Below are 26,001 nucleotides of genomic sequence, written 5' to 3' on the forward strand. Positions count from 1 at the left end.
TTTAATTGGACCTAAATAGAACATGAGGCAATTTGGAATCATACACAGGTCACTTAACCAAGTTTCCATGATCAAACTTGTCTTTCCTTATCATTTCCGCTGATAGTGAAGTCCTTGTTTACCATTTTTCTTCACAGGTTGTGATTACATAATTAACTATTAAAGTAAGTAATCAGTAAAGCAGTCAGTACAGTTTATGATTAGCTGCAGTGTTGTAAGTTTTCTAGAAAAAAAAAAGACTTGTATTGTATACGTCTTGTTTGTTCTAGGGTGGTAAATATATGTAACGTTAGAACATAGTGTTTTGGGTTGTCTTCATATCTGAGCCATGATAGATAAATGGCATATGTTGTCGTCCTTCACCCCGTCCTGAGCACACCGGGGTCCTGACGTGACTCTGGATGCAGACCTGAAGCCACGCCGTGTCCGGTCAGTATCAGTGGGGAGGCGACGAGAAGAGAACCGAAGTCAATCATGGTGAAAATGACATTCATGTCGTAAAAGATGAAGCGTCGCTCTAGCCAAGTATTTCATAGAACTGTTTTGGTCAAAGCCACGTCGCGTCCGGTCAGTATCAGCGGGGCAGCGGCGCTCTGCTGTGCTCAGTCTGACTGGTAACATTTCCAGGGAACTCATCAAACCATAGTCTGATTAATTCTCTGTTCCCCAGCGTTGCAAGCGCTGCTTGGTTCACTACATGTCAGCGAAGCATGCATAGAGCTCACCGATGACATTACAGTAGGGACATTGTCAGTAGATAGCTTTAAACAATGTTTGGAGTTAGATGTTCAAGGGTTTAGGTGTAACAAGTCGTTCGGTGTAATATAGCCAGCTGCCGCCGCGCCGCGTGCCTGCGAAGCTGGTGTGTTACGCCGAAGGGCGGTTATACTGATACTTATAGTATGACGATCGTGCAACGTACGGGACCGCGCCATAACCGTGGTTTCATACCGGCTCTGTCCTTGGTGCTGAATTCTTTCCTCAGTCAACGAACCTGGAATAAGCTCTCATACTGCGTTAAAATACACACTTATCTGTCCGTTTTAATTTGGCAAAGTAAACTGCATACTAGTAATATGCTTGAGCTGGAGGTTACAGCCTAGCTTTACCCTATTTCCTGTAAAGTCTAAGTTAGATACTCTCCAAGCAGAGGTTTGGGTTTTGGCTTATTTCTGGAGTGTTTTTTATCGCTTTTTTTGCACTTTTTTTACGGGTTGGCTCTCTTACCTCTGCTGGGAGGGTATGAGTTAGAGGCTACAGTCCCAGCTCTAGCCTATTTCCTGAAAAGCCTGGGTTAGAGGTTACAGTCCCAGCTCGTTTCCCGACCCCCCGCTCGGCCAGGCCCGGCTAATTAGCTGGATCCTGCGGATTAGCGTAGTCTCCACCAGACTCCTTTGCAGGCTGAATAAATAGTAGAAATCGGCCAAAAAGGGGGATTTAATTGGCCAGAGGAGTTGGCCGGCATGAGAGGGTCCAATTGCCTGCACGAACCCTCTCTGGCCGGCCAACTCCTCTGGCCAATTAAATCCCCCTTTTTAGGCCGATTTCTACTATTTATTCAGCCCGCAAAGGAGTCTGGTGGAGGCTAGGATTAGCGCGTCAACAAAGCCTCTCCCAGGCAATTAATTCCCCCTCCTGCCTCAGGTGTAGAGGGCGTGACCCCCTGGTAACAAGAGAGAACGGGATCAAACCAACACCACACCCTTATCGCTCACGAGCATGGGTTAACGCAGCCAGCGCCAACTACCTGTCTCTGTGTACATCTCTCTTACGTACGAGCTGCCCTTTTCATGTGCTGCGAGCTCCTTGAAAAATGTTTCAGGCCGAACCAAGCATACCAATAGATAGCCTCCATAGAATGCCAAAAACTGTGTGTGTGTGGGTGGGGGGGGGTCTTCAGGGTCTTTGGGAGCTTTTATGTGCTATTTTCTGATTGCATATAGACAACATAGTCGGCCTGGTTGAATTACCCCAGTTTTTAGAACTGGGCTAATCAGAAAACAGCCGAAGACCACCAAACCCCCAGTTCTATAAGCCTGCTACGGAGGCTAACCAATAGAACGTACAGGGCTGCCGTGAAACTGCCTAAAGAAAAGAACTAGCCCAGCGGTTGGTTGGGTAACTACCTCTGGGGCGACCTCTGTCTCCGTATTCAGCCAATTTTTACTAGTTTACAGCAAGGACATTCTAGTTTACAGCAAGACAAGGAGTCTGAATGTGAAGGTTATACTCTGGCTCTGCAGTGAATATGCTTCGCGCGTTGGGAGTCGTCTCTAGGCACATGGCTGCTGTGTGGTCCAAAATGTGAGTCTCCGAGCAGCTAGCTCTCTCGGTAGCCAAAGACGTAAGGCAGTAGCCAATATCTTGAATCAAAGTAAAAGACAAAACAATAAATCACAGCCATGTCTTGTCTCCTCTCTTCATATTTATCTGCCATCTACATTCCGGCATGGCAACAGACATCTTTGCCCATTTTCGGCATGTTAACCACTGTCAGAGAGCAACAAAATATCTTGTTATTTTTTTTCCAAAATCAGGCGAAAATCAATGCGCGCGCTGATGTCTTCCATAAAAATTACTTGCCGTGGCCTAAGTTACGACTTTGCCACCAAAAGATCTGCTTTGAGATCATAAGAAACCTCCAGTGACAACTCAAGGATACTATCAATATACAAACACGACGCACTCACGGACCCCCGGTTAGTCTCTAAAAGACTTCAAAGTGTTGCTGGAAAATGTCAGAAATTGGCCAAATGGACTGAACAACATGCCGGGGTAGTTAGTCGGCGATTGGAGTACACCTTGTAGCCCACAGAGTGTGCTCCTGTGGTCGGTTAACTACACTAGCATGTTGTTCTGTCGATTTGGCCAATTTTTACTATTTCCTATTATGGTCTGGTAGAGACCACGTCCGATTACAAATCGGGTTCTCTCAATGTCTCCCTGCGGCACAGTTAAAATTCCCACCGTTCAGCCTATACAACAGGCTTCAACGTGTGAAGAAATATAGCTGTATCTGTATTTATATAGTCGGTATAACCGCCTTTCGGCGTAACACGCTAGCTTCACAGGCACGCGGCGCGGCGGCAGCTGGCTACATTACGCCGATCGACTTGTTGCACCTAACCCTTAAACATCTCAGTACTCACTCAGATATATCTGTCTTTCATCCGCCCGATCTTGGAATACGCTAGTCCTGTATGGGGAGGACTGCCCATTCGTCTGACTCACATTCTCGAAGGAGTACAAAAGCGCTGCTGCAGAATCATGGGCATCCCTACGAACTCCTTACCTACCTTGGCGTCCAGGCGTGACCAGGCAACACTACGTGTCTTCCGGAGTATCCTAGATGATAAGGATAACCCACTGAACTGTTTTATATCCTGTCCATTGCGTAGTGGCTATGACCTCCGACGAGTTAGACATGTCATGACTTCACGTAGCCGTACTAAGAGACATGAACAGTCATTCTTCCCCAGAGCCATTAAGCTGTACAACATGAGCTAAGCGATGAGAACTGATATACTTTGTACTTGCTGTTTATATTTGTTCGCTTTTTAGCTGTTTTTATATATGTACAACAATGTCCGTTTTTAATATAATAATGTACCGTTTTAAATCGTGTTCCTGAGAGCCCAGTGTTTTTACTGCATTTTGATGTAACTGTCAACGTATTTCATGGCACAAATTTATTTGTACAGGCAAGTTGACTGCAATAAAACTGAAACTAACTAAAACATCTAACTTTAGACATTTTTTAAAGCTATCTAATGATAATGCCCCTACTGTGCTTGGTGACAGCGAATTCCAGAAAAGGCATGGCTATTCCTTGTTCTCTTCTGGGCTGGTATTAGGTACATAGCAATTGGGACGTCCACCAGTTTATTCGTCATTTTGTACATCATGCATAATATGGACATCTTTCTTCTGTATTCCAGTGACACCCGCTGTAGGTTACTTTTCATTTCCGTGACACTAGCACCTCTTTCATAGTTGAGCCGAGCTCTTAAAGTCCCCAGAAGGAATAACACACAAACTGACGAAAATAGCTAAATCTATGGTATTGATTGTAGATCCATATCGCTGCACATTCTTCTCAAATCCGCTGTCCTTTGGGAACAATTAAAGAAGACAGATTCACATCAGCCAAGCGTAAAATGAGTCGATTGAATGTAAGCATTCCGGATCAAATGACCGGGAGTTTATAACAGCAATTCGGACGGGGGAGGAGAGAATTATGTACGATTTATCAAACTGTTGGTAAATGTTGTGACCCTTAGTTTCGTCAGCGGCGCCCGAACTTAGTTCCCGTGATGAACGAGTTACGTGCTTTGACCTTTTCTTCTCAAGCGAGGAAAATTCATCCGACGTATTATTCTTTCACCAAACGTCTTCCCGCGATATCAGTCAAGTTCCGTTTCTTTGTTTCTTAAGACCGAACTTGCCTGCGGCTGCCTCACTCCCCGGCTACAAACTCCCGCCATCCCATAGGTAACGCGTGAGGTCGGAGGTCACACAGGCTCCCCGGCGCGGATGTCATTCGCTCGTTTCAAAAGGAGGAAATAACGTGTCAGTCGGAGAATTAATTGGCCGTTGATGAGAGCTGGAATTACCGCTGCAGCGGCTGATGAGCTGTAGAATTGCCCCCGGAGAAGCCACCTGTGGGGCTGCGCGCGCTCGCGGGGCCGTCCCCTGACGCGCTAGTGTCGTCACGGCCGGACCTGAGCCCGCGCCGGCGGAAGGGATATCTGCCCGGCCAGGTGTGCACACACCTCATTCTGCTGCGGACTGCCGGAGAGAGAGCACCGCGCTACCATGAAGGTAAGAAGACTTCTGCGCCAGGTTTTCTTTTTTTGTCTGATGAAATCTTGTCGTCTCTTGAAAAGCAAACGGGTGAAGGATAGACACCTGCTGGTATCTTTCTTTGTCTCAAAACATCTTCAATTTTGTCTTCAATTTTGCCATAAAACGCGTATCGATAAGAAGACTTCTGCGCCAGGATTCTTTTTGTGTCTGATGAAATCTTGTCCTGCTTTAGGATGAAGGTTAGAGTTCTTGTATCTTTTTTTTGTTGGCTCGAAGGATAGAGTTCTTGTTCTATCTTTTTTATTGGCTCAGAACATCTTGTCTTGTCTTCAATATTGCTATGAAGCGCGTATCATGAAGGTAAGACTTCTGCGCCCGGATTTCTTTTTCTCTGTCTAATGAAATCTTGTCCTGCTGTAAAACGCTTATAGATGAAGGTTAGAGTTTATCTTTTTTTATTGGGAAATCTTGTGTTCTCTGCGGGATTTCTGTTAAACGCAAATGGGCAAATGATGAGTTCTGTTGGTATCTTTCTTTGTCTCAAAACATCTTGTCTTGTCAATATTGCCATAAAACGAAGGTAAGACTTCTGCCCCCGGGTTTCTTTTTTCTTTTCTTGTCTGATGAAATTTTGTCCTGCTCTAAAACGCTTATGGATGAAGGTTAGAGTTCTTGTTGTATCTTTTTGTATTGGCTCGGGAAATCTTGTCGTCTCTTGCTAGCTATAAAACGCGAACGGGTGAAGGATAGAGTTCTTCTTGTATCTTTCTTGTCTCGGGGTATCTTGTCTTCAATATTGCTCTAAAACGCGTATGGATGAAGGTTGGAGTTCTGCCTGCATCTCTTTTTTTGTATGATGCCATCTATCTGGTCTTGTCGATCTGCCGTCGCACTAGAAAACGGGGATCGGAACGGGCAAAGTGAAGTGTTTCCAATCGTTTAGCCTTCTGATGGATATTAGGACTTAACGGACAGGAAGAAGCAGTCTTCTTCTCTTGTTCAATCATTCTACAACTACTAGGTGTTTGCCCTCGGTAGTGGAAGCGAAAATTGTCCGCCAAAGACGGGCGATGGACGGTCCGTCCTTCTGCGCTTTTGTCCTGTTTTCGATCACTGCACCAGCTCGAAAGAAGCAACTACCAGGTTAATACGATGACACATTGCCGCACTTCTCTTGACACATGACGCGGCCTAGATATCATACAATCCCGCGGATGTATTCATACAAAAGCACATTCTTGTTGAATCGATAGACGTTCATTTCCACCACATTAACCCGAACACGGCGTCGCGCGTCTCCAGTAGACGCTGACGACATCGCAGATCTCCGTCTGAAACAATCTGAAAAATTCACAACCCCATTTCCGCGCTTCGCGGCCAGTTTTACATCTATATTTCACCGCTTTTTTTTCGCCCGTTGGAGTTTTCTAAAACTATTAATGATATCTGTTCAAGGATCCTGATAGACTCTAGCTATCTGGTTTCGTAACTCCATCGCTTCCGTGCCATATGGTAGCCTCTGTAGCAGGCTTATAGAACTGGGGGTTTGGTGGTCTTCGGCTGTTTTCTGATTAGCCCAGTTCTAAACGGGGGTAATTCAACCAGGCCTGCTATGTTGTCTATATGCAATCAGAAAATAGCAAATAAAAGCTCCCAAAGACCATGAAGACCCCCAAAATACCCAGTTTTTGGCATGCTATGGAGGCTAGCCATATGGCACAAGGGCTCACTTAAGCTGTACCGATAATTAGCAAAATGATTAGCAAAATGACTCTAGCTGTCATTCAAAGGTATGTGAAACGGCACATTTCGCTTCCATCGCCTTCAAAGCTTCGGAAATGGTCACTTTTATCAGCAATAATGGAATTCGTGACCCAGTTTTTGTCAAAACGGAACCAGTTTTTTTAATCTACAAAAAGACCTGTCTTCATTAAAAAAATCGGCCACCGCCCTGGCGCACACAAAAGCAAGCTACGTGAGGCGTCGCTTCATTTTTTTGGGCAATTAATTTTGTTGTTTATTAATTCCAATGTTAGTTACTTCACCTGGTATATAACAGTTTTTAAATGTCCGTACTTATGCTCCCTTGCTCGCACAAGATGAAGCTAAAAATCGTAGATCTTTAAAAAAAAACACCCATAAATAGCTAGAACTCAACCGATACAAAACAAACAACCGTTTTCCGTCAGAGATATCGCATGTTTGCCTCACAGATATCAGTATGCTATGGGATAGGTTTAATTCAACTTGAATGACCAGAAAATTGACTTTGAAAATCCATCTTTGCCGACCTGATATTGCACTAGTTGGATGTCTTTAAGATAAAAGACCGATACGTTGAAAGTAGTCAACGCCAATCACAGTTGGCTCGCCACTGTCCTGGTACATGTATGATAGCCCTGCCTTCTGGGACGGTCAGATGAAGGCTCGATGGAAGATTATGAAGGTTTAGCGTGCGATGAATACAGGAGTCCCTCTAAGTAATTGGATCTTGGCTTATCAAATGCCTGATATGTGTTCTTTGAATTTTTCATATCTGCCATGAAGGGGAGGTTATACGTTACTGTGGTATTGCCAGGAATGTTTTCTTTTTTTCGGTAGTGCTTATGGCTATGTGGTTGAATAACACGTAACATAATTAAAAAAGATTCACATTAACTGTTATGCCATTTGGTATGTGGTGAGGTCTTGGCCTAAGAAAGAAATGATAAGATTTTGGACCCCCTGGCGTCTTTCCTTGGTACTGCAGTGGAACGTTTTTTTTTCCCCTATTTTGAATGATTCAAATTCAAACTTTTCTGATCCAATACAAGGAATCATAAGTCATCAGTGCAAAATTTAAGCCCAACATTAAAAGCCAGAACTTAAAACCCGCAGACACGCGTGGGGTTTGCAAAAGAAGTGACATCTTTAATCCCAGGCGTTATTAAAGGCATCCAATGCGATTTCAGGGAAGTAAATTTGGAAATATTCTGAGTAAGGCAATCTATGTGATATTGACACAAACATTTGTACTGCTTCACATTAGAACATTTAAATCATCATTTCATACTTTAGGCATTTAAAACTGCAGAAACAAGCCCCAAGATGAGTCCTTTATTTTCCGGGCGGCACCCTAAAAAATCAGCCCAGGGTCCTTCCAGTAACCATTTTCCGTCCGAATTTCGGGTGTTTTTGGTCCATGAGGGTCAGTATACATTGGAATAGTGTGGTTTCAACTCAGTATGTAGATAAATGACTAAAATATCGGCTTTGAGAAGTCGGCACTAGATGCCTTTAACGTTCCCAGCATGGTTACCGGGCGCTGTGGCAGGCACGACGCCAGATTACGGGGTTCTTAATTGGTTACTGGGGAGACTGCACCGCTCTGTTATGTTATGTTGCCCTGGCAATAATAGTTATCAAATAGTTGGTAATTATCGCAGGTCTGATGGTTAGAGTTGTTGACGCAGAATCTAAAGGTTTTGTGTTCGAATCCCAAACAGGCCTTAATGTCGTGCCCTTGAGAAAGGCACTTTTGTTCAAAATTTGTAGAAATAAATTCCAAAATTTATCCCTCAACAATTTCGTTGTCACAGGCAGACGAAAAAAACACAGCGATCTTTCCATAAAACACGTCGATACTATTTTGCCTGAAGAAAGTACGTGAATTGATTTTAGCAAGTGGACGTATAAATAATATATCGATTAGTTTCGTATCGTATCGATGTTTATTTATTTATTCATTGTTTAATTCAGACAGAGCCCATAGACATAGATGCACGTGACAAAGACGACAACATAATATACAGAAATCTAAAAATACAGTGACAAGGTTAAAAAAATCTTGAAGTGGCCTATTTATGGCCAAATTTCTACACCGTGACAAATAAAAACATCGTGACAGTTCTGGCGTACGGAGTAAATCAACATGCACGAAGCTCTCATGCTGTTCATTTACGGAGTACCCTGGCACAAAAAGCAGCTTTGATGCGTGTGCAATAGCCGCTTCTCAATCATTAAAATGGCTCAGATGAACGCGCAAATATCACGATGAATCCATCTGCGAACGCGATTGACATTTTATTTTCAGAGAAAACCTCTCTTCCCTACCAAAATCAATAGAAGCGTTGGATCGTGTGCTCGCACAAAAATGACACATTGACACATGTGTGTTGTGCATGTCTTAAACATAACAGTGCGTGGAACTAGTCAAAATAAAACAAAGTCTCCTTGTTCTTAACAGCGCGGTTGCATTTGTCGTAGTTCGTCGTAAGATTTTCTCAAGACATATGCACGTCTAACCCAATAACGCTCTCAGTTTGCGATCTATTTTACAACGCGTGTGACCGGGTCCTCTCCTTGGTGCTGAACTTCGACTGTACCAAAGCAACATTTTTCAAGTCCTCGAAAAGCTGCGGCAAGTCACTTTGCAACGACTATGGTTCAAATTCTGGCTACGGAAATGTCTAGAACTATCGATTTCAGTACAGAACCTCCTCTAAGTTTAGCTATCAGAGCTGAAGCAAAGATTTTATGCTTAAAGCTCGGTAAGAAAGAAGATATATTGATTGGTTAAATATTGATGACGGTAGGGGCGCGGCTGTCACCACTGATGCCGCACCCGGCACTGAAGGAGATCAGTATGCATCATGGAACATGTATCTATTCAGGTGAACACTCTAGGGTGCTTCTTTTGGCGTTGACTCGAAGGTTTGTTCCCAAAGGCAACTTAAAATCCAACAATGAAAATTACTGTACGGGTAGCTTTCGTAATTGATAGATCACCAACTTGTCATGTTTGTATTTATCTTGGTTTTACCAACCTTGTAATTATGCAAGTATTTTGTGACACTCGTTGTATGTTTTTGAGTAGAAGGTGTTATATAAGCAACTAGCCCAATACTAAAAAAATGTATGTGAATGAAGAAAACAGCAAAAAAACAACAATGAAAATACAATCATTCATCGACAATATGCCAGACGTATTCAGAATCTAACGTAAGCAAGTTGGAACGGTAAATTCTTAATTTCGTAAGCGAGCTGATGATAGATTGGAAAGCGGTGCGTTTCATTTATCATCAAGGCAAAAGAAATCTTCACATGTCATCAAGAATTACGCCGTTTAAAGAGATTACCGAGAGAGTGCTGCTTACAAGCGGTTGAATAATAGAAGAACAGAAGCTGTGCATTCAAAAGAAGTACTGATATTACTGATTGAAAAAGATAACTCGGATAGAGCGTGGGCGACTTCTTTAAAGAACGCTGTGTTTCTCCTCGTAGCTAGGGCGCAAAGAAACGTTCATTAACTCAGACACTCGCGCAGACACGCGTGTGCACACTGAAGCTAGCAGGAGACGCTGCTTTGAGCTGAGTGTGTTAATTTATAGATGATGAACCGGGAGTGGAAGAGACAGACTCGATTTGGGTGAAGCATCCGGCGACGTCCCAAAAGACTCGGCCACATCCTGTGTATGTGCAACTGGTGCGGGTGTGATTGTAACCAAGAACATCCATCCGTGTTTATCTGACTTAATCTCCAATCAGATCCCTGATGGCAAAAAGAAAGTATCAAATTGGCCAAGCAGCATCCATTAGCCAGAGAAGTTCCGCGGCCACCGACGGGATTAGCGACAAAAAACGGCCATATATAAAAAGCTAACGATCATTCCCCCACAACCTCTGCTTGGAGAGTAATGCAACTGGTGCTGGTGTGATTCTAATCAAGAACATCCATGTTTGCTGCTGTTTGCAGTAGTCTTTATCTGACTTAATCCCAAAAAGATAGTATCAAATTGGCCAGGCAGTATCCATTAGCCAGAGAAGGTAGCCGGCCACCGACGGGTGGGGGTAGCGACAAAAACGGCCATATATAAAAATCTAACGATCATTCCCCCACAACCTCTGCTTGGAGAGTAATGCAACTGGTGTGGGTATGATTCTAACCAAGAACATCCATGTTCGCTGCTGTTTGCAGTTGTCTTTATCTGACTTAATCTCCAAGCAGATCCCTTTTGGTGGCAAAAAGACAGTATCAAATTGGCCAAGCAGTATCCATTAGCCAGAGAAGCTCCGCGGCCACCGACGGGTGGGGGTAGCGACAAAAACGGCCATATATAAAAATCTAACGATCATTCCCCCACAACCTCTGCTTGGAGAGTAATGCAACTGGTGTGGGTATGATTCTAACCAAGACTGTCAATGTTTTTTGCTGTTTGTAGTAGTGTTTATATGACTTAATCTCCAAGCAGATCCTTTTTTCGGTGGCAAAAAGACAGTATCAAATTGGCCAAGCAGTATCCATTAGCCAGAGAAGGTCCGTGGTCACCGACGGGATTAGCGACCAAAAAAACGGCCATATATAAAAAGCTAACGATCATTCCCCCACAACCTCTGCTTGGAGAGTAATGCAACTGTTGCGGGTGTGATTCTAACCAAGAACACCCAGGTTTGCTGCAGTTTGCAGTAGTGTTATTTGATTATGATTACCTAGATTGCTGCTTGGGGGACGTCTGGACATACTGCTGAGAGCTGTACGCATCCACTCTGCCTCTCAGCAAGGACAATCTGTACAATGTCCTTGCTCTGAGGCATAAGTTTGGAAAATTCGCCATGCACACCGGTTACCAACAGCTTCTGAATTCAGTGTATAAAGTGGAAGAAATATTTAGATTTTTAGATTCTTTATTGACTCGCCAAAGTACAGGGACTTTTGTATGGTCTACTACAACTAAGATTGCCGAACAAAACGAAACAAAACCTTGGCGGGTACAAACCTGGGCCCCTGGTTGTAGGAGGACCAGCAAAAGAACGCCCAACGGCGATGTCTTTCAACGCCCGATTTTCAATTACTTTCTACAGCAGCTGATTGCGGATGGTGATTGGAATCATTGCTTTGATGTCGTCTGGTCTTTGGACCAAACGTTTGCGCGATGGCAGAAAGAGTTAAACGTAGCGGCTCGTGTAGACAGAACGTTAAATGTTTTTCTCCTGGAGAAAGGAAATGAAAAAGTTGTTTAATACCGAGAAACAGACTTTAAAGTACATTTGAAATGCCGAGAAAATTAATCGATATGATAACTTAATGTTAATGTGTTCGTCTAAAAAGTAAGCCGACCGGATATTCTGTACGTTTGTTCACCCTTCGCACAGCAAAGTGTCCACTGCAGTACTCACCTGGTCTTTTTATTTTCTATTACGTGTGTTACTTTTTTGACAGAGCTACAGGGTTGAGCCTAATACATGTAGTATGTGCACGCTTCAAGAATAGCAGGTGTCGACATGGGGACTGAGAATATAGCAGTGGTGAAACTAGTGATGTAGGACCAAGTTATCGTCTTTGTCTGTGATGAAACACCAAATTATCTTTGTCTAACCGTGTCCCGTACAGTGTGCCAACCGTGATTCTGACTCGCCACCACAGTTGTAGAAACTACATTACTTTAAATGTTTCAGGGGAATACAAGGGTTACTAGAGTACATGGTACTAGAGTTTTGCCCACCCGAATTCTTATGGGTCACAAGAAACAAATTACTGGTTCAAATGATTCTTGTGTAGAGGACTCTTCTTGCGTAAATGTTGAAATGTTGAAAGACGTTTGAAACGTAAGAATGTTGAGAAGGCCTGGGGTGTCCAATAGGTTCATTCATTCATATTTTATTTCCCATTCTTTTACAGCAGGGGGGGGGGGGGAGCGAGAAGCACATCCCCCTGAATTAGGTACGATTTGTTACATTTTTCCACATCAAAAGTTGGAAAACAATTCATCATTGGAAGGTCTGTGTGTTCTAACACCCTAAGCCGGCATTCAGATGAGAGTATCACCGCGAAACACGCCAGCACCACTGGACCCAATTATACCTGGCCCGGAGCGAGTTGTGCTCTTCCGCACGGTGGAAATGACACTGGATGATTGAGGGAGACCATCACGAAAAGAAGAGGAGTCCGCCCTGGTGTAAGCCTTTCTCTCGCCGTAAAGAACGAAGCCACTTCCCTGCGCGTCACCCGCTAAATCACGCCTTCAGCGTTGGGTAGAAACTGTGAAGAAAAGAATCTACTCTGAAAGGACATGCCTGTTAACTTCTTCTATGCCTGGCCGACTGCAGCGTTAGAAAGTAAAGACCAGTGGCGCCGCGCACAGTCTAACGCTGTGAAGAGAATTCCTGGCTGTGTGGACCCACGGGGGGACTACTCCCCGGGTACTGGTCATGGTATATTGACTACCATTCTGCCAAAGTTTTTCAGTTTCCCTCGCCCCAAGCCACTTCACAGCATTTCCGTAACGTGTCTGACAACTGTATTACAAAGAATTACGGGCTTCGGCATTGGGAAGAAGTGTTTTCAACTTCACTTAACCCAAATCTGAAAGCGAGTCAAAGTTAAAGTCCTTCCGTAGGGCGGCGCCCATCTCCGGTTCTATAGCCCTTGGGCCACGCAGTCTTGCAATCACTTCAGAAGGGAGCTAGTCCACTGGTAGTGGCGTGTGTTCAACTACATCTACCATTGATGTTAAAATGTCGGAGAACGTTTGAAACTTCAGGAATTAGAGAAGGTCTAGGGTGTCCAATAGGTTCATGAAGGGTAGGTCTGCATGAAAACGAGTTTCTTGGTACATGTACTGCGGGGTTTGCTGCATGGTGAGAAGCACGTAAACCTTTCTGTCTGGCCGACATGCTAGCTGTTCCTTGGTCATCTTATTTTCATTTCATTTTATTTATTCACACAGGGTTAGCATATCGCCAATGTTGGCGCTTTTCAACGCTCCCTGCACATACATAATATAAGAATAGGTATTAACTAACTTAGGTTCAATCATGGAGTCGTAATGATAAAAAACAGAACAAACTGATAAAGTACAGAAAACAAACTAGATACATAATTGGCTGTGATACTCCTGATTCCATCCGAGAGACATTTACACTTACATTTACACGTTTGTTTGTCTTGAACCATTACTTCCATTATAACATCGATTAGACGAGTCACCATTATGTCATTGGCAATTTGTTTTACCATCAACTTTCAGACTGATTAGGTGAATATTGTTTTTCGGAATTGTAGCCACAAAGATGAAAAACATATCAACAACAGTCATATGTAACACCGGATTTACAAATGAGCAAACAGTACAGCTACACAAGAAAATCTGGCTCATGTTTTTTTTCAGTACAACTGTCTGCAACACAGGCTGAGAACGAAACCAGGCTATAATCACTAGTATCTATGTCTTGTTGGGTTATTAGTACCGTGGCCGATAGGTACAAGTTCTACACCTCTGCTTTAGCTGCTCGACACACCTGTTTTAAGTTATAAGCATCATCTTCAATAGAACGACGGTTGCACCATGGGCCATCCTACTGGTTTGCTGGGCTCCAATACTTACTGTTACTCCGTCATATAAGACTATGACATAACTGCGCATACAACAGGATGTCTCAGTTCTAAATATTACAAATCAAATTTGAGCCTAAAATCAACATACAAGATAATTTCAAAGTCCAAGTTTAAGTCCATTGTTTGTTCAAGGGATAAGAAGTCATGGGGCCTGCTCGGCAGTGGTTGCATCGTGTCGTGGGCTCCAATACTAGCTCCCTAAAAATGAAACATAGGGACTGAGTATGGCCATATGGGAACCTCGGGAACAAAGGCGACGATGTCTAGGTTAATCAAATTATTCACATTGCCGGAGTGATTGAACAGTACGCTTAGAATTTCAGAATTACAGTTACATTTCTTTATTTTTTATGTTTGTATAACGTCTGTATTTGTGGGTCATATACTACCAGTTTCGACTGCCTTGTTGACCCGTGTACTGATAGTGTCCAGTAAAATTACTCTTCATGAAAAACCGAGTTCTCGTTCTATAAACCAGAAATCTCGGCCAAAACTTCAAACCCAATCTTTCAGAGTTGCCACTTGAGCGATCAGGCATCTCCTACATTCCTAATCCTCAGAAGACTTGTTATTCGTTAGCCGGGTTCGGACTTGTGAGTTCTCGCGGCTCGGAGTAGATGAGGGGTCGGTAATTGGTCTCTGTAGGTCCGTTTGCTTTCGTTAACCGTGGAACAGGAGGGCGAGTGAAACAGGGAGCAGGAAAAACAGGGCGCTGAGCCAAGGTCTCTCCGAACCTATATACACCGTTAAGAATGAATGAATGAATGAATTATTGATTGATTGAATGACTGAATGAATAGATGGATGAATGATGAATGGATGGATGGATGAATGAATGGATGATTGAATGAATGAATGAATAGATGGATGAATGGATGAATAGATGGATGAATGGATAAATGAGTGGATGAATCAATGAATGAATGGATGGATGGATGGATCAATGAATGAATGAATGAATGAATGAATGGATGGATGGATCAATGAATGAATGAATGAATGAATGAATGAATGAATGGATCAATGAATGAATGAAAGACCTTTATCGTAGGTTTTTGCTCTTACTGGCTAAGTACAGGTACTAGGTCATGTGTAAAGCAGAGGTAAAGATTACATTAGTATCTTACTAAAACTATACATATTAATGTGAATTACTATTTACAGGTTAAACTTCTCTCGCTTGTTGAGGCAGTTGTAGATGTATTAGTCCATGGGCCAGAAGAGATATCGGTACCACCTGAGGTGGCAAATTCTCATCATGGTTTTTGAACGTACGGAGCTAATAATACATGGTTTGTGTAGTTCTATTAAGAGGGCGAATTGTTGCTCACCTGCCAAGCCTGCAAAATTTAGCGGCGTAAAACGAAGGTTCTGGGTCACATACCATATTAACGACTAATAGCCACCGCATTCTGACACCCGCCTCACTATTGTGTAGCGAATGTGAAAATAGATAAATCGAAATAAAAAAAGACGTTCCCGCCATAGAAACCAAACCGGAAGCAGGGGGCCTGCCTATTGACCAGGCATTCTGCTTTCCAATTCAATTTTTTTTAACGGAGTGGTTCAATGCAAGGCCTATACGACCACTTCTCGGCATTGAACTAGAAAGATGAGAGAACATGGCTATGTCAAGAGATGGCGGTGAACGTTTGATTTGAAAGCCTGTAGATTGTAGGTTGGTGGGAAACACTTGTCAGAAATTGAATTCAAATCACGCAATCTTTTATCTTCCAAATCTCCTTTTATGATCGTTTAAACAACACGATTTAGATCTTCATGACCAGTTCACACAAGGAATACAGTGGTAGCTTTAAAGAATCCGTGGTAGGTTTAAGACGATGTATTGGGTCCCGATCTTAAGGAGCTAGATTGATACCACTTGAAACTTAAAGACCTGACGGTACTTACCCTATATGGGATTAGGGTCAGGGTTAATCTCTCTAATTGTTAGGGCAGCGGAAGGCTGATAAATCTCTCTCAGCAGGCGCGTCCTGTGTCTGTGGTTAGACCAGGTTTATTCGCCCTTAAGTGGCCGTAATGCACACCTGTAACGGCAAGACATTTGTCTAGACTGTGATTTAAGTTTAGGTGACTCCGCGTCGGAGCTAGATGCGGGGCGCCCTGCCCTGTGTGATCCTGTTCACATGGGAAGACTTCTATCAGTACTTTCCAAGTAGAGGTTGTAGGGGAATTACCATTAGCTTTTTATGCTGAGGTCACATTTCCAAGCCGGGGCCCGACCGGGCTCTTCCGATTAACGAAAAGTCAACAAATTTTATCAAGAATATATGCAAATAGTTCAATTATTAATGTTTTTCATCGTTTTTGTGCTTTGTTGTCGTTAATACAATATTTTTCGTTCCATACGATTGTCCGGCGGGCCCCGGTTTGGAAATGTGACCTCAGCATTATATATGGCCCTTTTTGTCGCTACCCCCACCAACCGTCGGTGGCCGCCGGGCGACCTTCTCTGGCTAATGGATACTGCCTGGCCAATTTGATACTGTCTTTTTGCCACCGAAAAAAGGATCTGCTTGGAGATTATTCTATCAGCTCGATAAAGAAACGTATGAAATAAATGATGGGACTTGTTGATGAACAATATTTGTAACGGGTTATGTATGGAGACGGAGATATGATACAGCAACTCTGAGAACTTTATTTTTCGGAACTTTCTTTATACCAGACGCGGGGCGCCGTGGCCTTACTGATCGGGCTCAATAGGCAAAATTGGAAGAAGCTTTGCAAATAAATGGTGGGGTGGGGGCCTTACTGAACGATATATACTTGCAACGGGTTATGGAGATAGAGATATGATACAGCAACTCTCAGAACTTTATTATTCAGGACAGTAGTTATCCATTGAGTTAGTTCATTGTCCCACATCAGGACTATATTGCTACAGTTTTCGAAGAAAAGGTCGCTACCGGGCAGAGAAGTAAAACTAAAAGACATGATCATGAACTCTCCTTTAGTCCGAAATCATTAAAACAGCTCTACCGTAAATACAGCTAATGTCCCCATTTATTGTATTGTACTGTTCTATAAATACCGTGTAAATTTTTGATACTGCAATCAATATGTTCAATATGTGGTTTATGGATTTCCGAATTCCTCTTTGTGCAAATGTTGGCGCACTCCATGTGCAGGTTTTATATAATGTCGACACGCGAAGCCAAGACAGATAACGCTGAATCTGAATCTGATACATATCCATTCACCCTGTATGGAAACTTCCCCATGTCAGCTTAGGGTATCTTGCTCTGTTGCAACAGTTCGATAGAAGGGGGCTTATCAGTAATCTCCAAGCAGACCCCTTTCGGTGGCAAAAAGACAGTATCAAATGCATTGGCCAGGCAGTATCCATTAGCCAGAGAAGGTCGCCGGCCACCGACGGGTTGGTGGGGGTACCGACAAAAAAGGGCCATATATAAAAACCTAACGATCATTCCCCACAACCTCTGCTTGGAGAGTAGCCTATCAGATCAATGGTTAAACACTGCAGGGTCTGCTGAACGATCCTTGTAGTGGATATAAATGGAGATTGGGAGATGATAGTTCCGTCATACTTGAAGTGTTTTCGATGCGGAGGGATGGCGCGGTGGGTAGAATAAGTCCCTGTCCTCATCGCAGATATCATGTAGTAGGGACCTACATACTCTAGCGTCTGGTTCTATGAATAGCTTAGGCAAATAATGAATCTTTAATTATTGCACGTTCATTCCCGGAGGGATATTAATGCAGGGATGTACAATGTACAATGCACTAGAAAGACGTTACAACAATAAAATGATATCTGTATCTGCATAGCTGATATAACCGCCCCTCGGCGTAACACACCAGCTTCGCAGGAACGCGGCGCGGCGGCAGCTGGCTACATTACACTGATCGACTTGTTACACCCAACCCTTGAACATCTAACTCTAGACATTGTTTAAAGCTATCTAATGACAATTCCCCTACTGTACTTGGTGATAGCGAGTTCCACTCTGCGATAGTTCTAGGAAATAATGAATTCTTGAACACCTCAATCCTTGGTTGATAACTCTGGTACTTGAAGGCATGGGTATTTCTCGTTCTCTTGTTTAATATAGATGTTGTCGTGCATGAAACATTAAAGAAGAAACTGGCGCCATAGCTCATGTAGCGTGTGGCGTCGGTTTCCGTTTTGCTTTCTTTGATAACCGTTTGCGTACAATTATTATTATTTTAGTACCAACGAAATTGAAGGTCGTGCTCTGACGTCATCATACGACCTCTGACGTCATCATACGTCCTCTGACGTCATCATACGACATCTGACGTCACGCCAGGTGGATCATACTGTGCAGACGTGCTGCAGGGCATGTAGCACACGAACCCAATCACACTTAAAGCAATTAAGTACCAGAAGACGCGTACATAGATCTCCAACTCAATCTCACCTAGAGCATTGAGTACCGGAAAACTTGAGAACCGTTTGTACACACACGGGTCTCGCCAGGTTTAAGAAAGCCTTTTACGACATGTTTCTCCCGTTGTTCTGCCCTCTCCAGGCCGCTGCCATGTGCTGGGTACTGATCATGTCTCTGGGAGGCCTGTCTGTGGACAGCTGTGCGGCCGGGGACATACGTAAGTACAAACTTGAGATTCAACTTCACATCTTAACTTTTTCCATCTTCGACATTATGCCGTTGCTAAATCTGGGTCTAGACATGACTGGAAACGAGTCGCATCGTCTTTTCGGATGGGGACGTAAAGCCGGCAGCCCCTTAATTGTAATAGCGTCAAACTTTTGTACGTAAAAGAACCCAGCACACTTTTGATATCGAGAAGAGTAGTGTGACCCGGTGTTTGGCTGAATACTGAGACGAGCTGTAGCGAAGCCGCATTGTACTGGTAGCTAACGAAAAAGTATCATGCTTCACCTCAATTGAGGATGACAAAAGAGTAAGAGAGCGAAGTGGCTAAATCCGCGTGCTGTGCGTAATAGAATTGACTAAAAACTGACGTATGGCTGTTTCGACGGTGGAAGGAGAGGAATGGGCTCTTTAGACACAGTGGATCAACAACCCACTGCTCTTACGGCCTCAACAAGGCTATGGGACTGCCATTACCTTTTACCGTTATCTGTATCTATAAATCTTGTGCTTGACAAAATTGACTAAAATCTATTTTTTTATATTCCAACATCTAATCACAAGACGTGGTGCCGGCACAAGTTTTTCCAACTTATATCAATGTCGCCACCAACACAGGGGACAATACAATACTCATTTTCACCTGAGCGAAGTAAGGAAAGTCGTGTAAAGTGCCTTTCCCAAGTGCACAAGATCGGTGGCATGTCAGGACTCGAACTCGGGACCCCTTGGTTCCGAGTCGAGCACTCTGCCGTTATGCCACACGACCCCACCTTACCTTTAATTCTACATATGGATGTTGTGTTTGATAAAATTGACTAGAATCTACTCTGTTGTGTTTCCAAAGACGTGACGAATTGGGAGCCCAGTCCGCCTGGCCGGACGCCCTACACCAGAGTCGAACACTCTGCCGTTACGCCACACGAACCCACCTTACCTTTAATTCTAACTATGGGTGTTGTGTTTGATAAAATTGACTAAACTTTATTCTGTCTGTTTGCAAAAGACGTGACGAATTGGGAGCCCAGTCCGCCCTACACCAGAGGTGTGCCGGCTGAGTACGTGACGTCGCACGCGGCAGACAAGAGAGAAGGCGGCCATCATCAGGCCGCGGACTGGAGCGGTGTACTGGACGGGAAACTGCGACAGGCAGACTACACAAGGTGGGGAGGCAACAGTTTTTTAAAGGCATCCAATGCAGTTTTTAGGGTTTGGAACCCCGATTTGTCAAAGTCAATATTCTAGTCACTTATCTACATACTGAGGTGGAACAACACTATCCCAATGTATATTTACCATCATGGAGTAAAATACCCAAAATTCCGACGGAAAATGGTTACTGGAAGGGCCCTTGGCTGATTTTAGGGTACCTCCTATAAAATAAAGGACTCATCTTGGGGCTTGTTTCTCCAGTTTTAAGTACCCAAAGTAATGATCGAAATGTGCTAATATGAAGCAGTATTTGTCAATATCATAAAGATTTCTTTATTCAGAATATTTCCAGTTTTGCTGCTCTGAAATCGCATTGGATGCCTTTAAAATGAATGGGCATCTTAATTGTGCGTTTAGGATCTTACAAGCTAAGTGCGGACCTTGGTGATAAAGCAGTTCTAGCTACAGTTACATTAACATCCTCTACATGAGCAAATGTAGTACTATGTACAGATTCAACTTCTGCTCGCTTCTTACGACAGCTGTAAGTGTAAGAACAGATGTAGCTTATGGTTTATCTAGTTGCACAAAGAAAACCAATCTTCCTTTGCTATTTAGATATCAAAAACTAGGGACCTTGTATTTGCGGTTATAAAAGTTCATTTCGATTTAGCCTTAATGGCATAAGCGTTCCTCCGGGCTATGTATGTTGTGTTTTTCATTTGAAAGAGACGTCGTTACGGCAACGTGATGGGAGAAATTGGTTTCCAAATTGACACTTGCGTCAGTCATGTCATCCCTCCTGCTGTCGCCGACATGGCCACAGGTCCTATGATATAGCCCTTGCTACTTTTTGCTGAGGCCATGTTGATTTGATTATATGGATGACATCCTCTGGGAACCCCAAAACTGATGCGAGCGTGCGAATAAAAAAAAAGTTTTGCAAAAAAGAAAAGTTGCTTTCATTATGAAATCTACGTCTTCATGAAGGTTGAACAAATGACACAGGGTATGGTATGGCGAATAATCTACTCCTCAAATTCATTTCTTTACATTTTCGTCATTCTACGACATTGTTATTATTTTCCAATATTTTTTGTGCAACTTACAGTATATATTTGCTCATTTTACAACTGTTTTGTACGATTTACAGCATGGTTGAAAACTTTTTTTTGGTAAACGGCCGAAAATTGATGCGCGCGCGGATGTCATCCATATAATCAAATCAACATGGCCTGATCAAAGACAGGCGTTTTTACGTAAGTCCGTCTTCAAATCCAGAGGACGTCTTTTTTTGTTGTTTCTTCGTCAGTGAACTCTGTGAACCCGTTAGACTTAAAAAGAAACTGTAATGATTATTAACATCTACGCCATTCAGCGTACCGCTTTCATGCGTCTGCTATGTTTTTTTTTAATATTCCAACATGTAATCACAAGGCGTGGTGATGGCACACTCAAGTTTTTTCAACTTATTTTAATGTCGCCACCAACACAGGGGACAATATAATACTCATTTCCACCTGAGCGAAGTGAGGAAAGTCGTGTAAAGTGCCTTTCTCAAGGGCACAAGATCGATGGCATGTCAGGACTCGAACCCGGGACCTCTAGGTTCCGATGCTATGTTGAGGGATGAAGAAAAAATTGAATGAGAATTGAATCTTTATCCCTCCAGATGGCATGAGGACGGCAGACCGGAGCCGCGGCACGTGTCTGACGGTACGTCCCGGAGAGAGGCGAGCGGGGGAGAGGCGGAGCTTCCGCGGGACGAGGTGGTCACCAGCCGCTCGGCGGATCTGTCCGCAAGGATCCGAGCTCCCTTCGGCAACAAGAACGCCTGGGTCCTGTACAAACGAAGGAGCGACAACAACAACAATGACAAGGACAACAACTACGGAGGTGACGAGGACAGCAACAGTGACCACTACGACCAGGGAGCTTCCAGGATCAAACGTTTCATGGACAAACATGGAGGGTTCGCCGTCAGGGCGAAGTCTAACGCGTGGATCCTGTACAAGAGAGAGGGGGGTGAACCTTTGGTGCCGCCACAGTGGGCACGGTAATTGTTTTGTTTGTGTTTTCCCGCCGACAGCTAGGAGCAATAAAGTAATAGAAGTGTAGCACAAGGTCTCTGAAATCCAGTGTACCGAACCTGATGTTTCGGACGCTGTCACTGAAGCTGCTGTCGGAAAACGCTGAGAAGAGAAACGCCGTTGTTTTTTTCTGTTCTGTACAAAGCTTTCTCTTCAGAGCCCAAAGAAAAGAAGAGTCTGAAGCGAAAAACAGAGTCTGAATTGTGCTAGCTGTACTTATAAGGATACAGTAGTTTACATTTGAAGATAGTGCTAGATTTAGCCTTGAATTGTGTTTGAAGCGAAGGTACAGCCCAATCGTAGTGACCGTAGAACAATAAAAAGAACAATAAAACACTTCTTGTGTACGGTGTATTCTGCTCACCCGTGTCTTCATTTTCGTCTGCATAACTAGCTATGGAGTTAAGATTTTAAGAGAACACTTTTCGTGTAACTAGTACCGCTCATATGAAAATGTAGGGATGGGTTATTGAAAAGCTTCGACCGTAGAGACGCCGTAAATATACAGAAATAAAAAAAGAATATTTCATGCACAACTATCCCAAGAACGCTCGGTCATTCACATCGTGCCATCGCAAAGAATGCGTTCACACCAGTTTAGAGGAAGAATACGCCCAAGGTGCAGTTTTCGCTGCATTTTCGCCCAAATAAACCGAATGTCCCCAAACGTTGTATCGTTGATCCCACTACAAACACTGGAGGCTATGAGACGTATGAGGTGTCCCTTCAGAGGTCGTGCCTGGGGCGTGTTCGGCCGTATCGCCGCGCTCCTGGTCTGTGATATCTCAACACCAACCTCACAGCAGGTAAGTACTAACCTTATCCTTCCGCACACTCCGGGAACAGCTCTCGATATGGAGCAGTTAATGGCTGGAGCTTAAAGAAACATTTATGAGTTTTCAAACTTTTAGTTTTTCAAAATCATGCTAGAAGGCTACACAGATACAACAACATAAAAAAAGATTTAAAATGTATTAAAAATGTATTGTTTGTAGCTAATCTACCTGATGTTTCTACGTACAGAAAAGACAAGGGGAGATGGGTAGGGGGAGAGAGGTATTTTCTGGCGTTGTCTTCTTCCCTGGGCCATGTGTACATTATCTTAGTTTACTCATCAAATTATACTGTATTTCGGTACATTCCACTGATCTTCTTGCGTATTCCGTGTAAACAGACTGACCGCCACTCGGATACGCTTTCGGAATCTGCGGCGTGCCAATAGAACACGAATGCCCCCATGCGGCCCCTGTTGATACTGCTGCCTACTGGCAGCAAGGGACCAGAGGAAATTCCCCGTCCATGTCCACGATGAAACTATCGATGGGAATCGCGATAGGACGCTTTTGGTAGATTAGGCAAAAATTGATCGTAAGTCACTTCCTTCCAACACGGAATAATCGAAAGATATCCGGCTGTTAACAGTAACAGAGAGAGTAAAAAGGCGGGTTGACAAGATACCTTTACTGTATCTATGCCTGTTCCAACGGTGATGGGTTTGGCGCTAGATAAATTTGATGGTCAGGGTTTTTCCTATAACAAATCATAGCACTACAACAACGTACCTGCTGCCAGTGCATGAATCAATGCGTACTCTACACTACAGTTTACAGCAGCCTGGGCGTCTCACTATATTCCCTTTTTTTAATAAAAAGAACTTGAACATAAATCAAACCGAAGAGCAGAAACGAGCCCGGAGCAGCCGGCCGGCCCTTCGCTATTTTATATTCTATTCATCTCTAATTCGGCCCAATTTCGGCAGCATCACTCCGTAATCCGTCATAAGCCACCCGTCCTCCCACGAACAGCGCCCGAAATATATAATTGAAGATGTACAAACTTATTGCCATGCAGACAACCAAAAAAACATTTATCACGCGGACCGCCGAAATTGAAAAGCTGTCGCAGAGAAGTGGCGCGGAATGATTGGACACCGATCAGCACTTGGTCAGATAAACCCGGTGTGTCCTTCCGTGTTAAACATTATAATCTTACATGTAAATTCGTCCTCGGAGCCACTCCAAACATTGTGCTTACACGAACAGGATTTGTTCGTAGTACATGCGGTGACAACACAATAACATTGAAAATCTATTCCTATCTGACAGCTCCATAATGATATATCGACTAAGGTGCCACCTCTTGAAAGAGGCCCATTTAAAAACGCCAATCGGGTACCCAGAGTACCGTACAAGAGGACACGCCAAGTATCTGGAGAAAAGAAATCAAGTTATCTTTCCAAACAACGGGCTAAATCAAAGCCAAATATTGTACTTGCCCTACTTATAGTAGTATATGTAGGAGTATATGTATAGCTCCTATATCTGTATTGCCGGTATAACTGCCCTTGAGCGCAACACATCAGAGTCAGTATCTGTATCTTGAACTTCCTAGCCAGTATAACCGCCCTTCTCCGTAACACACCAGCTTCTGTATCTGTATAGCTGGTATAACCACCCTTCGGCGTAACACACCAGCTTCTGTATCTGTATAGCCGGTAGAACCACCCTTCAGTGTAACACACCAGCATCTGTATCAGTATAGCTGGTATAACCGCCCTTTGGCGAAACACACCAGCTTCGCAGGCACGCGCCACGGCAGAAGCTCGTTATATTACACCGAACGACCTGCCACATCTAACCTTTGCACATCTAACTGAAAGCGTTGCTTAAAGCCATCTAGCAAGGGTGCCTCTACTCTGTACTTGGTGGCATTATATTCCACTCGATACCATAGCGCCATATCGCTATGTGCCATATCGACTCGTTTGAACAAACGCCGTTAGAATAAACGTTTGGAATATTTATGCGGTTGGCAGCAGCTATGGAAGAAGTTGGCATCCTGGCAGATAATCACAAGGGAGTTCCGGACATATTGACAGCGTCTGTGATAAAAAGGCACATGGGAATGGGAGGTAGTGGTTACCAACTAACCCCTGCCTGCGTTCCTATCGACAGTCTTACGGAACTTATGGGCCATGATGCAGAAAAACCCTCTATCTTATCTTGTCTCCCCCAGTGTTTCCCGATTTTCTCTCTTCCGGTGGAGTCCCAGGGGTATGCGAGCAAATCTGCGGAATTATCGACAAAACCTACATCGTCCTAATTCGTCAAGATTACGGGAAAATATGTCGATAAGACCATGGAACAAACAAGATCTCTACTTTCAACACGTATTTCTGATTCGTATGTTATAAAACGGTCTTTTACATACAGATCAAGTCACACTCGTTTCATGATTGTCGCAAATTCTGAGGTAACTCATTAACTTAAGGAAAACATCTAAAGATCTTGAGACGTACACACAAGCTTCTTCGGATGATTTCAAGAAGGAAGGAAGAAATCTTAAAAAAAAACCGATGCCGTCTGGGTCGATGCACGTTGGATGAGTCGTTCTATTAGAGGAATAACCCATGAGGCCCGTGGTGTCGTCCGTACGGGGCCCACATGTACCAGCGAGCCGGCACGCCCGGGAACCGCGCTGCCCCGTACTCACCAAGCAGAGTTTTTTTTTATTCAGAAGCACAGTGATGAATACAAATAAAAGGACATGGACTAAGCGACTGCGAACTCAAGTTAGGTACAACTTATATTCCCGCAGCCACTTTTGCAATGGAAAAATAAGGCGTTTACAAGACGTTTGAAAAACTATGGATAGCATGAGTGAAACCTCCCATCCCAGAAGAGAAGGAAAGCATAGCAGGACACATGCATTGGTTGAGGTTCATGGGCTATGATCGTTACCTTTTTATATATATGGTCCGTTTTTTTGTCGCTTCCCCCACCCTTGGGTGGCCAATTGGACCCTCTCTGGCCAATGGATACTGTCTGGCGCCAATTTTATACTGTCTTTTTGCCACCCTAGGATCTGCTTGAAGATTACGAAAAGACAGTATCAAATTGGCCAGGAAGTATACATTGGCCAGAGAGGGTCCAATTGCGGCAGAGGTTAGTGGGGGTAG

General features: G+C 43.7%; 1 protein-coding gene across 1 annotated transcript; it reads left to right on the forward strand.

Annotated features, from left to right (window-relative positions):
• Nucleotides 1-4,557: 4,557 nt before the first annotated feature.
• On the forward strand, nt 4,558-22,370 carry LOC109469503. The gene is made up of 4 exons (XM_019768029.1): nt 4,558-4,821; nt 18,718-18,793; nt 19,808-19,964; nt 21,626-22,370. The coding sequence occupies exons 1-4, from the start codon at nt 4,816-4,818 to the stop codon at nt 22,011-22,013; spliced, it is 627 nt and encodes a 208-aa protein (XP_019623588.1). The 5' UTR covers nt 4,558-4,815; the 3' UTR covers nt 22,014-22,370.
• The last annotated feature ends 3,631 nt before the right edge of the window (nt 22,371-26,001 follow it).

This window comes from Branchiostoma belcheri, unplaced genomic scaffold (assembly GCF_001625305.1).
Source record: "Branchiostoma belcheri isolate BF01 breed outbred unplaced genomic scaffold, Haploidv18h27 scaffold10, whole genome shotgun sequence".
Taxonomy (NCBI): domain Eukaryota; kingdom Metazoa; phylum Chordata; class Leptocardii; order Amphioxiformes; family Branchiostomatidae; genus Branchiostoma; species Branchiostoma belcheri.

Bases quoted from the DNA above. Each gene is read 5' to 3' on its own strand.
- LOC109469503 (XM_019768029.1), top strand. The intron at 18,794-19,807 runs GTAAGTACAAAC...TGTTTGCAAAAG, and splicing joins CTGTGCGGCCGGGGACATAC to ACGTGACGAATTGGGAGCCC. The intron at 19,965-21,625 runs GTGGGGAGGCAA...TTATCCCTCCAG, and splicing joins CGACAGGCAGACTACACAAG to ATGGCATGAGGACGGCAGAC.